Raw genomic sequence first — 15,975 nt, 5'->3', positions numbered from 1 at the left:
CCACATTGCGCGGACTACTCTTATTGTGCATAACAGACTTATTGTGCATACTATCATACTAAGCCGCAAGGCAAAACTTAAAGACTAAGAAAAGACATAGAGATTCCATAAGGTCCACCGCGCATAAGAACCAGTGTAGATGAGGCAACTCCAGCTTGCCACCGCTCTACGAAGGGTAACAACTATAACAGAAGGGTAGCCACCCTAGATCACTAATAAGAAGAGATGTTGTCTACAAAGGACGGCACAATGCACACTATAAATACAGAGGGAACAATCCCAAGTACATATCTCTCAGTTAAACTATATATACCTCGCATTAATTCTAACTTGAACGCCAGAGTGTCTTTGCAGGTACCCTCCCCAATCACTTCCATTGCACCAGAGTCACAACATAAACAAACCAAGGAGAAGCTCATTCCACCATAATAACACACTAACTTGTTACAGATACAAGGCCCATAACCTTCAACCTTCAATTGTGTGTGGTTTGGCCCATCCTGTCCTAGACCAATCAGATCGAATATAATACATATAAAAGAGTGTAGAGGCAAAATGATGTGAGAATATATTGTCATGTGGTAGTTAAGATAGTAAAACTTGTAAAATTTATATTTAAAATAATTTAATCGTGAAAAATGTTATAAATATAGGCATTAGTGTATCTCATGTTGTATGTAACACCCCGTTCTAGAACCGGTTTGTTAACATTGCTTTATGATATTAAGCGCAGTTACAATCACATTGGTTCAATTAGAAATCTAGATAAATTTTCTTTTTGAACAAAGCCAAATTTAAAATAACCAATTGCGTGACCATAACCATATGACATTGCAGAATAAATGAAACTAAGCTTAACATCGTATTCTTATTTTATTAGACCACACGTTGTTAAGTGTCTCCATCTCTTTTGTTATTATATAAATTCTATACTTCCTCTATAATTCTCATCTCCTACTATATTATAGATCTTTTTGTTAGTTTCGAGTGGGTTCAAGCTGCACTCAAATCAGAGCTCCGTAGCTTGAGTTATGCAAGTTTTACTAAACTGTGTTTTTGCTAATTTCGGGTAGCGCGTTTTAGCGCTCAACTGGGCGTTAAAACGCCCAGAGGCAGAGAATTTTGCCTTCTCCAGGTCTTTAGCGCCCAAGGGCAAAGGTTTTTCCTCCATTTCACGAACACAGCGCGCTTTAGCGCTCTTATCAGCGCTAAACCGCTCTCCAGCTGGGCAACACACGTGCTCCCCTATTTTCATATAACTTCTTGAGGAAATTCCTCCCTCTTTCAACATCCTCTTCACACCTAATAGGCTAGGAATGGCAAAATAATATCCAAAACATATTATGGCGCTTACATCCCATCATTTATCTTTAATCTCTTAAATAATCCTTGCACCAATCTATAAATTACAACAACATAATATCATATTACCTCATATGACCTCAAAATACACAAACATATGATGATGTAACTGACATATACATCTAGAGCTGGCAAAATGGGCTCAGCCCGCCAGGCCGGCCCGCCCCGCCCGCCAAACGGGGCGGGGCCGGCTAAGTTTTTCAAACCCACTGCCCGCCAAGCCCGCCCGGGTTGATTTTTTTTTTTAGTGTAAAATGTTATGGGCTTGGCGGGCAGCCCGTCCCTCCCGCCCAAACGGGGCGGGGTGGGCTGAGATTTCTAGCCCACCTTCAAAGGCGGGGCGGGCCAGCCCGCTTTGCCACCTCTACATACATCTAACAATCCTAGATGATATACAATCCCAAAATGACACGCTATCATATGTCATCTACTCAGGTCCCTTGCCTCGTCCCGCATCATCCATGCAAGTACCTGAAATAGCATTCCCCAAACGGGGTGAGATAAAACTCAATAAACCCAGGGTTCTTGGAGAATTTCTCCAACCCCAGAGTTCACTTCCTGCATGAAGGGTTAGTGTCCACATGACATTAACTACATCATATATCTAGAGGCAATGACAATAATGATTTAATTACAACATACTCGTGCATTCAAATGGCCAAAGAATTAAACAATCAAATCATCACACACGCTTCAGTTGCATCTTAGTCCTTTCCACTAAGCATACTGTTGGGTTCAAAAGAGAGTTGGGTGAAAAGTGTATTATGATGAAAACGTTCCTCAGTTCACTAAGAAAGAATATAGTTGTTCTCTTAGTTTAACCCAAGTGCGCAAGTGCACACATCAAGTAATGAATGGGAGTATTATGTCCAGATTATAGTTCCCACGAGGGTAGAACTCTAATTAATGTCTTATACTGTTTTATAGAGAATGAAAATGAAAAAAAAAGTTAGTAATTGACCTGTTTGGTCAAACGTTCTCTACTGTCTTGACAACGTTTCTCAAGGACAGTAGGTTCAATCAGACAACAAACAGTTCATCGCTTTGTTATATATGTTATCCTTCTTGTTTAGGGAAGGATCAGCAATATTCATAAGAGTTTTATAGATACAAGATTAAATAAAGAAAAAATATATACAAAAAGTAATAACAATAATCAAGAGACAACAGGGTAGATGGTTTAAAAACAATAATAACATAAGGAACAGATCAACTACTCCATTCTTAAATGGTTAGTTTCTCTACTCAAGACTCAACACTTATGTATTTGTTCCAGTTTCCTTTCTGCCAACGTCTGATTCCTCAGCTTATGGACTAGATGGCTCACAAGTTTCCATATTCCTATGGCTCCCTTGACTCCAACAGGTACTTAGTGCAGAACCTTAAAATGAATGAAGTGGTCCCTTATTCCTAAGGCAACCAGCAATACTGTTTCCACAGTACTGTCTTCCCCCTCTGGTTAAGCTGTCTGAAATCCCTTCCTTATGGAATATCCTTTCTCAGTATGTGTTCGATTTCCAAAGATACACAATGAATATAGCACACTTAACCAGAGAAACACAAAAGCTGTAATACAAGAGTTTCGAAAAGAACTTTTTAAGAACTTTGCAGTTTTTCCATTCCACAGATAGTTTAGCCCATGGCTACTAGTTTAAACATAATTATTCTAAACTGAAGTCTCATAGACCCGAGATTCAGTTCAGAGATAACGAGTGGAAAGGAGAGAAATAACACTTGTATTTAAATGAAAACAAATTGATTACAATAAAATGAAAAGTGGAGAAGATGGTTGTTGCTCGTGAGGAATCTCAAGTGGGTGATACAGAAAGAAGAAAAAGTGTTGTCACTTAACTAAAGTTAAAAATATACAAATAAAAACTACAAAAATAAACTAAGTGATCTCTTCTTAAGGAATTTAATCCCTTAGGAATTCGATGGATGTCTTCGTGCTAGAACGTCCTATTTATAGGTAGAAGAGTGAGTGGCAAGCTTGTAAATTCTTTGGAGTCGGTTTCTTGACTGCATGAAAGGGGCGGTGCGAACAGTGTTTTGAGGGGCGCACGTGGCTGGATGAGACAGTTTTTGTTGAGATTTGTCTTTCCTTCTCACTTCCCTCATGCCTTGCTTTCCTTTTCGGCCAATAGGAACCGTTTATTCCCTGTTGTGCACCTTTCTCCTTGGTTGAGTGTTGCCCATTTGTGCTTAATTGGAAATTTCTTTTCAACGTTTCCTGAAAAGTGGTCAGAAAGATTGAGTGAGTGAAGCAGGTGTATTTAATGTTCCAAATCCGTTCCCCTTTTTATATATTTTCCAAAGATTACGTCACCTTCCGTTCCCCACTGTGTTTTTTGTGATAAAGATATAAAACATGTGCTTTTAGTGCTAAAGTTGCTCATCAGGTGAGGGAACAGATGGTATTTTGCCATCAAAATGGGCTTAGATGAGCACGAATTTTCGTCCCATCACATACAACCTAGCCCCTAGTGCTTGTCCATTGGCCCTTTCTCCAATGACACAACAATACTATATGAATACAAACATACCACAATACTAACATTACCACTCAATCATCCATTCATTAACCATTACTTCCATAAAATCAATGGTGGAACAACAAGAGGGATTAACCTTCAAGAACCAAAAGTTTGCCTCTTGATGCTTCCCCTCCTTTGCAAGCTTTCTTCTAGCTCATTTATCCACACCAATGTTTCTTGGTATGTCCACTTGGCAATTCCTTCCAATCACCAATACACCATATTCAAGAGTGTGAAACCCATCAATTTAACATACCTACAACATATTCAAAAATCATACAATCAAATTCACACCACAATTAAGGCACGAACTTACCAATCCAAATGAGCTACTCAAGCTCCATGGCTCCCTCCAATGGTTGGTCACTTAAGGATGGTCCACTTGCCTCAATCCTAGCAATCACATGGACAAATCAATCATCCAACCAAACCATGGTTTTCAATGCAAGAAAATCCTTAATTTCAAGCATAGATTTCTTCAAAATATTGAACAATAACCAAACGACTATCTAAGTTCATTTCCACTGTTTAATTATTATTACTAACAACTTTTACAATGGAATTTACCATCAATCTAACTCAAACTCACAAAATCACTATTCATCATCTTCAACCTCATGCAATCACCATGGAAATAAGGTTTGAGGAGTGAAAACTTACCCCAAAGCATCACACAACCAAGGAATCGTGTTATCCTGAGCTCTCATGGAAGAAAATTCCATCAAACTCCTCAAATCACTAAGTGGGTCGAATTCTTGGGAAGAAGATATCTCACTCCACATTATTTCTCACTCAAAACCAAGCTTGAATTTGCAATGAGGGAAGGATTCTCTACATTTTTGGCTTTGGAACGGATGGATTTGGTGGAGAATCAAGGGAGTTAAGGTTTGGGGCTTCAAAGTTTGTTCTTTTCTCCTCCTTCTCAGGTTTGCTCTACGAAGAAGAAGGAAAAATGAGGGGTTTTTTTTTCATGTTTTGCCACTTACTTAAGAAGGTCATTTAGCTGGATAAAAGTTTATCTATCTAGTTAACTTCGTTCACTTCTAAACTTTACCCAAAGATCTGGAATATTTTTCTAGAAATATTTTTACTTTTACTTTTATATTTTGAGTACTTTTGCCTACACACATTTTTACCCCTTAATTTTTACTGACTGCATTTTTTAACCCAAGATGGGCCTTAATCCTTTTTCTTTAAGTCTTTTACTTAATTCAACCCAATAATGCATCATTAATTATTTAATCACATGTAATTTCCTAAATACTTGGGTTAGGGATGTTATATTTTAGAAGATAATTTTGCTTACAATATGAAAAACATAAATATATATTATTTTGTAGAATATCAACGCGTGTAAAATTAGTACTTTATATTGGGAATTAGTTAATTCTGTTAAGTTTCTTTATTAGTTAGTTAGTTAACTTTGTTATAAACTACTGATATAAATATATATCAGTAGTCAATGTAATCTGTAATTTTCATTTTCAATAGTATATTCATTTTTAATGAAGTTTCTTTCCTCTTTGATTCATGCTTCTTCGCAAGTAAAATGGTATTGCAGCTCTTCTTGAGTTCTGGTATTCCATAGCTGATCCTTTCTTCTTAATCCTCTTCTTTCATTTCTTTTTCCAAGATTTCTTTTTAAGATTATCAACATGGTTTCAACAAACCAGAGCTCACGTCAATTACCAGAATATTTGACAAATTCATCAAATTCACATTACTTACATCCCAATGAAAATCTATCACTGGTTCTTGTATCACCAGTATTTGATGGAAAGAACTATCATTCCTGGAGCAGAGCAATGAAAATGTTATTAAAATCGAAGAACAAGTTGGGTTTTATCGATGGATCAATTGTTGTTCCATGGGAAACAGATCATATTTCCTCTGCATGGGATAGATGTAATACCATGGTACTTTATTGGCTTCACCATTCCATTATAGATTCAATCGTCCAATCAATTGTATGTGTTGATCAAGCGTTCGAAGTGTGGAAAGATCTTTAAGAAAGATTTTCTCAATCATATGCATTTCGCATTGCTGATCTTCAAGAAGACCCATTTCCCATGTGTCAAGGTGAATGCACAGTTTCTCAATACTTTACAAGACTTAAAGCAATATTGGATGAATTAGATGGTATGCAACCACTATCTAAATGCAACTGTAATCCAACATGTGCTTGTGGAAATTTAATGCAAATGCAGGCTCATACCAATCGAGAAAAAGATCATGTAATCCGATTCTTGAGAGGTTTAAATGAGCAATTATCTAATGTTCGATCGCAGATGATGCTTATGGATCCACTACCCAATGTGAATCGAGCCTCTTCTTTGATTGTTCAACAAGAAAGGCAGTTATCCGCTAATATCAATTCTGATGTTAAATTTTTTTGAATGCTCCTGAACAAAATTTCCCTCGTGCTAATACTGGACATATGTATAGCATTGACCAAAGCTTCAATCTGGGAATATCTCACAAAGAGGCAGAGGTTGTTCCAACTATGGGCGAGGTAGATCAAATGTTGGAAAGTTATATACACATTGTGGAAAATCCAATCACACAATTGAAACCAGTTTTGAAAAACATGGTTACCCACCTAGTTATAAGACCAGATTTCCAAGAAAGGTCAATATGGCTTCTCATGATGATTTTGATCCTTTTAATCTTGTACAAGAAGAAGCAAATATTGCAGTAGACAACAATGATCAACTTCATCTCACTAAAGAACAGTATCATAATCTGATTGGTTTATTAAAGGATTCGAAGCAAGAAAGTTCACATAGCTCCAATTTGGTTCAGGTTAATACTAGTTCTTTAACTCCAGGTAATCTTTCTTTCCAATGGATCCTTGACATTTGTGCCACTGATCACATCTGTCACCAAAGTTCCTTATTTTCATCTCTTCGAAACATCAAACCTATCTCTATCAAATTACATATGGCAATCAAGTTGTTTCCACTCAAACAGGAAATATCCAATTATCCCATTCTTTCACACTATACAATGTATTATTTGTTGCCAGTTTTCATGTGAATCTTATATCCATTGCCAAACTAACTCATGTATTGTCATGTACTTTTTCACTCACTTAAATGTTCCATTTTGCAGAACAATACCTTGAAGATTATTGGTTCAGCTAAACAGAATCATGGCCTTTTCACCCTCAATCCAAGTGAAAATTCTGTTGAGCATAGTTGTAATCATACTGTTTTTGAGTCATCCAAGCTATGGCATCTTCGACTTGGCCATTGTTCAAAATCTGTTTTACACAATATGTCAGTACTTTTTCCTTTTATTTCATGTACAGATAATCTTGATCCTTGTGATATATGTCATATTTCCAAACAAAAGAAATTATCCTTTTTATCTAGTGTAATTGAATCTTCCAGCCCCTTCAATATTATACATGCTGATATATGGTGTTCATATGCTATTTAATCCATACATGGTCATCGTTATTTTCTTATATTAGTTGATGATCATTCCCGTTTCACATGGATCATACCAATGAAGAAACAAGAAAACACATATACAATTTTACTGCCAGTTCAAACACAATTTCATAAGACTATCCAAATATTTAGAACAAACAATGGTATTGAATTTGCCATGACTGATTTTCTTAAAACAAAAGGAATTCAACATCAAACTTCTTGTGTTGAATGTCCTCAACAAAATGGTGTAGTAGAACGTAAACACCAACACATATTAAATGTTGTCCGAGCCCTTTTATTCCAAAGTCATATTCCTAAATCATATTGGTGTTATTGTGTCACCCTTGCTGTTCATATTATCAACAGATTAACCACACCATCCTTAAATAATAAAACTCCATATGAATGTTTATATGGTGTTCCTCCTGTCTTCATACATTTAAAAGTATTTGGTTCTCTTTGTTTTGTTTCTACTCTTACTCAACAACGTACAAAATTTGATTCCCATGCCAAGAAATGTGTCTTCCTTGGTTATAAAGAAGGTACCAAAGGATACCTTGCTCTTGATTTAAACACAAATGAAATCATTGTCTCTAGAAATCTAATATTCTCTGAAGACAATTTTCCCTTTGTCCATAAAACTTCAGAGCAATATTCCACTCCATTCATTCTTCCTTCAGCAACTTCAGATCTCAATCATGAAGATTTCATTTCTCATGCTAATGAAACAATTCCAATGAAACATTCCTTAAATACCAACCTTGTTTCAACAGTTAACCCATCTACTGTCTCAAATTCTCCTCCAATTCGTAGATCAACTCGAATCAGATCTGCCCCTCAATACTTAGCAGGATTTCATTGTGGATTATCCAGTTTACTTGACTCCAATTCATCATCAGGTATGTCCTCTGTAAACCTATATCCTCTATCAGATTTCCTTTCTTATAAAAAATGCTCCCACACCTATGCTATTTTTTGTGCTAACCTTTTGACCATAACTGAACCAAAGAATTACAAAGAAGCTGTTTCCATTCCATGCTGGCAAGATGCTATGGCAACTGAACTTCAAGCTTTAAAACAAAACAATACATGGAAATTGATTGAACTTCCACCAAACAAACAACAAATAGGCTGTAAATGGGTATACAAAATCAAAAGGAAACCTGATGGTTTAGTGGATCGTTATAAAGGTCGATTGGTTGCTAAAGGTTATGCTCAATGTGAAGGGATTGATTATTTTCAAACTTTTTCTCCAGTAGCAAAAATGACCATTGTTTGGACACTTCTTGCCATTGTTATTGCTCAAAATTGGCATTTAGAACAACTTGGTGTTGATAATGCCTTTTTTCATGGAGATCTCCTTGAAGAGTTCTACATGCAATTACCTCCCGGTCTCAACTGTTCTTCAGCTAATATGGTTTGCAAACTAGAAATTTTCTTTATGGTTTGAAAAAAACAAGCCGACAATGGAATGCCAAATTGACTTCAACACTATGTCAACTTGGTTATTCCCAATCCATAGCTAATTACTCTCTTTTTACCAAGAAGATTGCTACTTCGTTTACTGCTCTCTTGGTGTATGTTGATGATCTTGTTCTTACTGGGAATGACATGACAGAAATAAATCATGTTAAGTTTCTTTACATAATCAATTTCGTATCAAAGATTTGGGTAAACTCAGATATTTTCTTGGCTTGGAAGTTGCTAGATCCAAACATGGCCTCATTCTCAATCAACACAAATATGCTCTTGAATTGATAGCTGATTCTGGTGTACTTGCAGCTAAACCAATTTCCACACCATTAACTCCTTCTCACAAGTTAAGTCGTGACCAAGGTATACCTTATTCTGATCCTGTTGCTTACCGCCGATTAGTGGGCAAATTATTATATCTCACCACAAGACCAGATATTACACATTCAGTCCAGCAATTGAGCCAATTCATGGCTTCTCCTACATAAGTTCATTATACGGCAGCTTGTCATGTTCTTCGATACCTCAAGGCTTCTCCTAGTAAAGGTCTTCTCTTTCCTGCAGTGAATTCTCTTTCTTTATCTGGATTTGCTGATAGCGATTGGGCTTGTTGCCCGGATACTTGGAAGTCTATCACTAGAATGTGTGTTTTTTTTGGATCATCATTAATTTGTTAACGTTCCAAGAAACAAAATACGGTTTCCCGTTCTTCATCTGAAGCTGAATACCGTGCACTCGCAAACTTAACATGTGAGATTCAATGGCTTGCTTATTTGTTTCAAGATCTTGGCATTCCTTTTACTCAACCTGTTCTAGTGTATTGTGATAGTTAATCTGCAATTTATCTTGCTCAGAATCCAAGTTTTCATGAACGTAGCAAGCACATTGACATTGATTGTCATATAACAAGAGAAAAGATCAATACTGGTCCTTTGAAACTACTTTGTGTTACTTCTCAACACCAACTTGCTGATGTCCTCACCAAATCCCTGCATCCAACACCTTTTCAAAAGAATATTTCCAAGTTGGGATTGGTTGATATAACCCTCCCAACTTGAGAGGGGGGGGGGGTATTGGGAATTAGTTAATTCTGTTAAGTTCTTTATTAGTTAGTTAGTTAACTCTGTTATAAACTACTGATATAAATATATTACTTTAGTCAATGTAATTTGTAATTCTCATTTTCGACGAAGTTTCTTTCGTCTTTGATTCATACTTCTTCACAAGTAATACTTTATAATTGAAATTGTTATTTATTTATGATTTTATATTATATTTTTATTAATAATAAAACCTATTTTATCTATTTTATTTGATTTATAAAATAATAAAAATAAATTGGATTTATATTTGATTTATATAATTATCAAGTTATTTAAATTTAATTATTATAAACCCCAAAGGGTAGCTCAGTTGGCACTGAGCTCCCTAGAATTTGCTTGGGTAAGAGATTCAGGGGTTCAAATTCTGTTTCAAACAAATTTTTTGGGCCATCTTTGGACGTACTCTGCGAAGTTGAATATAAATATATAAAATCTAATTATTATGTAAAAGTTACAAATATATGTTCAATTGTTCTCTCAAAAATTAATACAAATTTTATTTATTAAGGATATTTTCATATTTTAGTACTTTCCGAACTTCAGAGAGAGAGGTATATTTTAGTACTTCTTACCAAAACAGGAAGTAACAAATTTGAACTTGATTATATGAATGAGATTGTTAATATGGTAATGAAAGATGTATTTTTTTTGTGAAAATATTGAATTTGTATTTATTAATTGTTATAGGTGTTGATTTTCGTGTTCTTTTTTTTTTTGGTTCAGACGTGTAGTTGTTATCTGTGAAGCTGTGAACGGAGACGATGGAAATTATGAGGGACTCGGACGCTGATTTATGGAAACAAATTGAGGTTTCAGAGAGGTGATGTTTGTTATTGGAATTTGATACTTATGATCTCTAATTTCAAAAAGCACAATCATCTCTCTCTGACTTGTTTTTTTTATTAGGGTACCTATTGCTATTGTTATTGTTATTGCTTATGATGTTTTGTTGGGCATTGCAGCTACCTTGTTTGCTCCATGTACGAAGAAGCAGCATCATTAGCTTCCTCTATTTTGAAGTGCTTGCGTTATGATTATAATGATGCTACTCAAGATATGTTGGAATCAACTGCTATGGTGCTCGTTCAGGCATTCAAGGAACTTGGCAGGTATCTTTCTTTTTTTCTTAAAAATTAAAATTTAAAAATTGAATTATAATAATAATCATGAATTTGTGGGTGGTCTTCTGCAGGACACCAGAAATTCTTAATCAACTCAGACCTCATTTCATTTCAGTAAAAGCTATTCCCTCCAGAGTTCTTCTTACTGGGTATGCTATTGCTATGCTTAGCTTCACTCTTATTGCATCTGTTAATCTTGATTTCTTTAAGATCTTCCAATTAATAACAATTTAACAAAGTTTGAAGACCATTATGTCATGTGTGATCCTATTCTTGAATGAATCTTGATACTTACCTTAGATAGTTTATTCAGGGTTCTACATTTTGTGCTTGCCTGTATGAGTCTGGGCTTTGCTATAGAGTCTGACAAGGGTCATGCTGTTTTAATATTATCCATATAATTGTGTCTGCAAACATGGTTTTGGAAAGTGACAATAGATGAGGAGAGTTATGTTCATGCTTCTCTTTTGGTTCAGAGCCTGTTTTCAAATAGCAGAAGGTTCTGTTTTTGGCGTTCAAGAATTTCTTGAGGAGTTTCTGAACGGATGGACTCTTGGGGATGCACAATATAGTGCTGTCATTGCAGAAGCAAATGTAGAGCATGAAAGTAGACATGAAAGGCACTTTGTTCTTGGAATTGATATGTATTTGGAAGTTGTTGAGGTCTATGCCGTTACACTTCTTGCTACAGTTCTAAAAGATGTAGATCTTGCAATTTCCTGGGTTGAGAATGCTTCATTGCCTGAGGAAAACCGACAGGTAAGGGTGTTCTCTACAGATTAAGATTTTACGTAATTATATGAATCTAGATTAAAGCTTTTGCAATTTGGCATTTGAACTGCTAATGGGAAACAGAGTTACAGTGCGGTTTTGGCTGATTGAAAATGCACAATTTGCTAGCTGACATGCACTGTTTGAACAGTGCATCAACTGGGTTTTCTGTGTATGACTCATTTAACTGAACTGGATGACGTGGTTGAGTGGCAACTGAGCATTAAGTTGTCAATTGTCATTATGCACATCCTTGAAAATGATCCCTTCATACATGTGATTTTATACCAATTTCAACAATTGGTATTAAGAGACTGAGCCTGAAGCAGTGATAAAACTGTTCCTTTGTGACTGAAAGGTTACTGGTTCGAATCCGGGAAACAACATCTTTGCAAATAAGCAAAGGTAAGACTGCGTATAAGGATTGCCCTCACCCACCCTCGCTAGTCAGGGTTTGATGGGGAGTGGTTCAACAACTGGTATTAAGTTTTTTGTTTTAATTTTCTCTTTGTTATTTGTTGTTATTCTTTAATGGATGTGATCATGAAAGTAAATTTCATTGAGTTGATTATTAAAAGAAATTTTTTTGGGCATGTAAAGTTTAAAACTTAAAGCATGATAATGGAGTTACTCTGGGTAAGCTCATGGATTCTGACCCTATAATTCTTTTTTTCTATATAGTCTTTTACTTAGTGAAAGTTGTGCATGGTCATCTTCTGTAAGCAATATCTCTTTTATATTCATGCATGTTTATCTTTTTCTTTTAACTACTGTTTTCAGTAAAATAAAATGGTAGACTGCATTCTCTGTAATTTAATTATCCATCTTGCTCAAAGGGAACCAGCTGTAAGTTTTTATCCGTATGTTGGTTTATTAGTCTAAGATGACACTATTTTGAAGTTAGCTGTCATTTCTTGGATTGTACACATTTTATGATAAATTGCTTATTATTTGTGTTAAATATAATTTATCATAATGGTAAATATGTAGGTTTAATTACTATGCATAAAAGGAGGAATTTATTTCGAGTTTCTAACAGCTAAGGAAACATATGGCCTATACAAAAGTGAACTTAAAAAATAAAAGGAAAAAAGCTGTAGTGTGATTATTTTGTTGTGTAGAGTGGTTATTTCACCTGTATAACTTGGTACCTGGCAGATTAATCATTGAAAGTATGATGACCATTTTCCGCAACATAATAACTCACTCTCTAGTCTCTACATCATAATCAGCTCACTATCTGGTCTGTAACTGAATAAGAAAATGCCTCTTTTTGTAAATATTGGCCTGTTTGTTCTTAGTTGTGATTTTCCCATTCGTTAATTAATTTTTTGTATGCCACTGAATTTGTAGGGAATTCTGAGGAGGTTACAGTCTATGCATTCTCTTAAAAATACCATTTTGTCTCAAACTACCTTTCCGCAGTCACCTACCAATAACAATGAAGCTTATTCTTTGAAAGAATTAAATGCGTGTGAAGGATCAGCTAAAGCCTTGAAAGGAAAACATAGGGACAATCAAAAGTATAGATCCAAAGAAGCTGTTCCAAAACTGTCTGAACGAATAGAAACATGTTTCTGGTGCTTCCGTTCTATCAATTTGAAGTTTGGCACTGCCAAGTTTGTCATATCTAGTGGGAAGATTATGCTTGGTTGTTTGATCTTGTTCATCTATTATGTGTACAGAAAGAAGCAACATACTTTTAAAAGGTACTCACTTAGATTCATGTCTCCCTAGTAATATATACTAGAATATTTCCATAATGCGTCAAGTATTCCATGTCCATATCCTCTCACCTTAAAGTACATGATCACCGTTGCATATCAAAAGTTGGTTCAGTTTAAATTGATCTTTTTTCCAACCGTTTTTGGTTGTTGTTGTTCTTTTTTGGGTGGGGGTTGGTGGGCTTTATGAAAAGCTATGAATATATTTAATTTTAACAGGTGTCAAGGGCTAGTGGACTATCTTTTATTGAAGCTATCCTTACTTAATTTATACTAATAACTTGATAAACTGATGCGTAATTTGTATGTAGAATGAGGGAATATTATCGTGGAGTTTAACTTGAAGTGGTGTGTTTTAGAATATACCTAGGACTGATGGACCTCCAGATTCTGTATGGGCAGGTTATCAGTTGTTATTGTGACGCACACTTATGATTCCTAGTGTCATAAGGGTTTGCATGACAACTATTATGTTTTTTAACATTGCTTTTGAAAAAAATAATTTTCCTTTTTTTTTTCTGGGCTTAGGAAGAGTTTCCAGGCAAAAAAAAATATCAACTTATTTTTATACCTAGAGAGAGAGTGTGTGTAATTAATGCTGATAACATATTTTAAGATGTCTTTATTTAAAAAATATTGTCTCAAGGAACAAGAAAAAAATCTTAATTCTGTTAATTTGTGTTTCCGATCAACCGGTTCCTTCTCTAGAACAAAAAAAAAACAGATTTATCAAATGCTATTTCTAAACATTTTTGTTCCCCGGACTAAAAACAAATAAAAAAAACGTTTATGGGAATGTTGTCATGCAGACCCTGAGATACAAAATTTGTAGGATATGTAAACCTTTTTTCAAGAGTCATGCCATTCCAATTGGGTTGACCTATTTGGCACTGGCTTTGATGTAAAAGGTTTTCATTTCATTGAGTTCAAGGCTCCTTATTGCAATTCTAGGTTGGCTATTCATGTGATTTATTTTATTTTTGAACATATATTCAACTTTGATTTTGATTGTTATTTTAATAACTGTTGTAATTTCTTATTTTACCCACTGAGTATGAGATTTTCCCATAAATTGTATTGAAGTTCTTAAGAAATCTGTTGTCGTCATGATCAAAATCTGTATCACTTTCTGCTGTGTCTCATGGTGAAGAAGCGAGCAGATTTTATTTATTCATATGGATTTTTGAGTAAGCTTGGGGTTGAGTCACCAAGTGGGTCTGTTATACTGTATAATAAGTTAATGAATTTCCTACTGTGCTATCTTTACTGTAACCCAATTTTGTTGAATGGATTTGTAAGACTAAAATCAAGTTCCGCGGAATTTACTCTACTTGCTTCAGAGGGTTATGTAGTTCTGAATGACTACTGTTCATGGTTTAGGATTGTAAGAAGACAAGCAATCGCCATGAAGAGGGCTTTGGTCGATTTGTGGCGTCTTGCATTTTCGTATCAAGTAAATCCTCTGGCAGCTGTTCAACCACTCTCTGCTGCAGTTCGTCAAGGTCAGTGATGGAATTGATGATCAAGCATGACCTTCACGAGTTTGTCGTAAGTAATCCTCAGTATACCTTCCTGACTAGCCTTATAGTTCCAGAAAGGCAACATTGTATTGTTTGAAGTTGCACTTCCTTATGCTGATCAATAACGCCTTAACATTTAGATGTTTTAAATTCATGGGAAAGGGGCACATCAATTCATGTATTATATTCTCTGTACTAGGAATATCTGAGATTAATGTACTGTCTTAAAATAAACTCGTGAAAAAGAGATCACATATCCACTGCAGAATGCAATTATTGTCATGATCGCAAGTTGTAATTACAACAGGGTATTTTGCTCTGCATAGAAAAGCCATCACTTTGATATGTTTTCTGTGCCAAGACTCTGAAAAGTAGTAGGAGTATTTTGAACTTTGGATTTTAGGATGGTTTAAGTTAGAGCTACTTATCTTATATGTTACTCAAAACTGTATGCCAATACATGAAGTAAATCAAGTTATGATGTTTATTGTAAGTTGGGTAAACTAGTACAACGCCCCAAAAGAAAATGGCTATTGTTTTGCGGATTCAAAAATCATGACTCTTTTATTTTATCTGGACATATACGAGGGCTGCATGGGAACACGCCACGCTAGCACTGTGCTATCTGGTTCCAACGATGTAACTAGAAAATATATAGAAAAACATTGGCCTAACATATTTTTAGCTTCTGACTTTAAATGCAAGTTAGATTAGTGCTTTTCAAGGATTGGAAGATTGAAACAATTAAAGTCGAATGGCAGCTGACTTTTTCATTTGGCAGAAACAGCAAATTAGTATTCCGCATCAATCTTTCTCTTACCTTAATATGTATGAGAAAGTTTTAAGATAAAAAAAAAAGGCAGCTACAAATTTTTTTAGTTAAGTAATTTTGTTTTAATGCAACATTAAAGCAGTATTATTATTTCATAA

The 15,975-nt window shown here is 35.2% G+C and overlaps 1 protein-coding gene across 1 annotated transcript; it reads left to right on the top strand.

Moving 5' to 3' along the window:
- Nucleotides 1–10,453: 10,453 nt before the first annotated feature.
- Nucleotides 10,454–15,400, top strand: LOC133305845 (protein APEM9). Its single transcript, XM_061506087.1, has 7 exons — nucleotides 10,454–10,536; nucleotides 10,633–10,729; nucleotides 10,872–11,018; nucleotides 11,102–11,179; nucleotides 11,507–11,789; nucleotides 13,155–13,510; nucleotides 14,906–15,400. The coding sequence occupies exons 2-7, from the start codon at nucleotides 10,671–10,673 to the stop codon at nucleotides 15,033–15,035; spliced, it is 1,053 nt and encodes a 350-aa protein (XP_061362071.1). The 5' UTR covers nucleotides 10,454–10,536; nucleotides 10,633–10,670; the 3' UTR covers nucleotides 15,036–15,400.
- Nucleotides 15,401–15,975: the final 575 nt, after the last annotated feature.

Source organism: Gastrolobium bilobum, unplaced genomic scaffold (assembly GCF_033153095.1).
Source record: "Gastrolobium bilobum isolate Gb01-03AN ecotype WA unplaced genomic scaffold, APGP_CSIRO_Gbil_v1 utg5396, whole genome shotgun sequence".
NCBI classification, from domain to species: domain Eukaryota; kingdom Viridiplantae; phylum Streptophyta; class Magnoliopsida; order Fabales; family Fabaceae; genus Gastrolobium; species Gastrolobium bilobum.
The sequence above is the reverse complement of the archived record's forward strand: the minus strand, read 5'-3'. Positions and strand labels throughout refer to the sequence as shown.

What these genes read in the sequence shown, in the direction of transcription:
- LOC133305845 (XM_061506087.1), top strand. Translation starts at nt 10,671, where the DNA reads ATGGAAATTATGAGGGACTCGGACGCTGATTTATGGAAACAAATTGAG. An exon ending in GCATTCAAGGAACTTGGCAG is followed by an intron (nt 11,019 to 11,101) that starts GTATCTTTCTTT and finishes GGTCTTCTGCAG; the next exon opens with GACACCAGAAATTCTTAATC. An exon ending in TGCCTGAGGAAAACCGACAG is followed by an intron (nt 11,790 to 13,154) that starts GTAAGGGTGTTC and finishes CTGAATTTGTAG; the next exon opens with GGAATTCTGAGGAGGTTACA.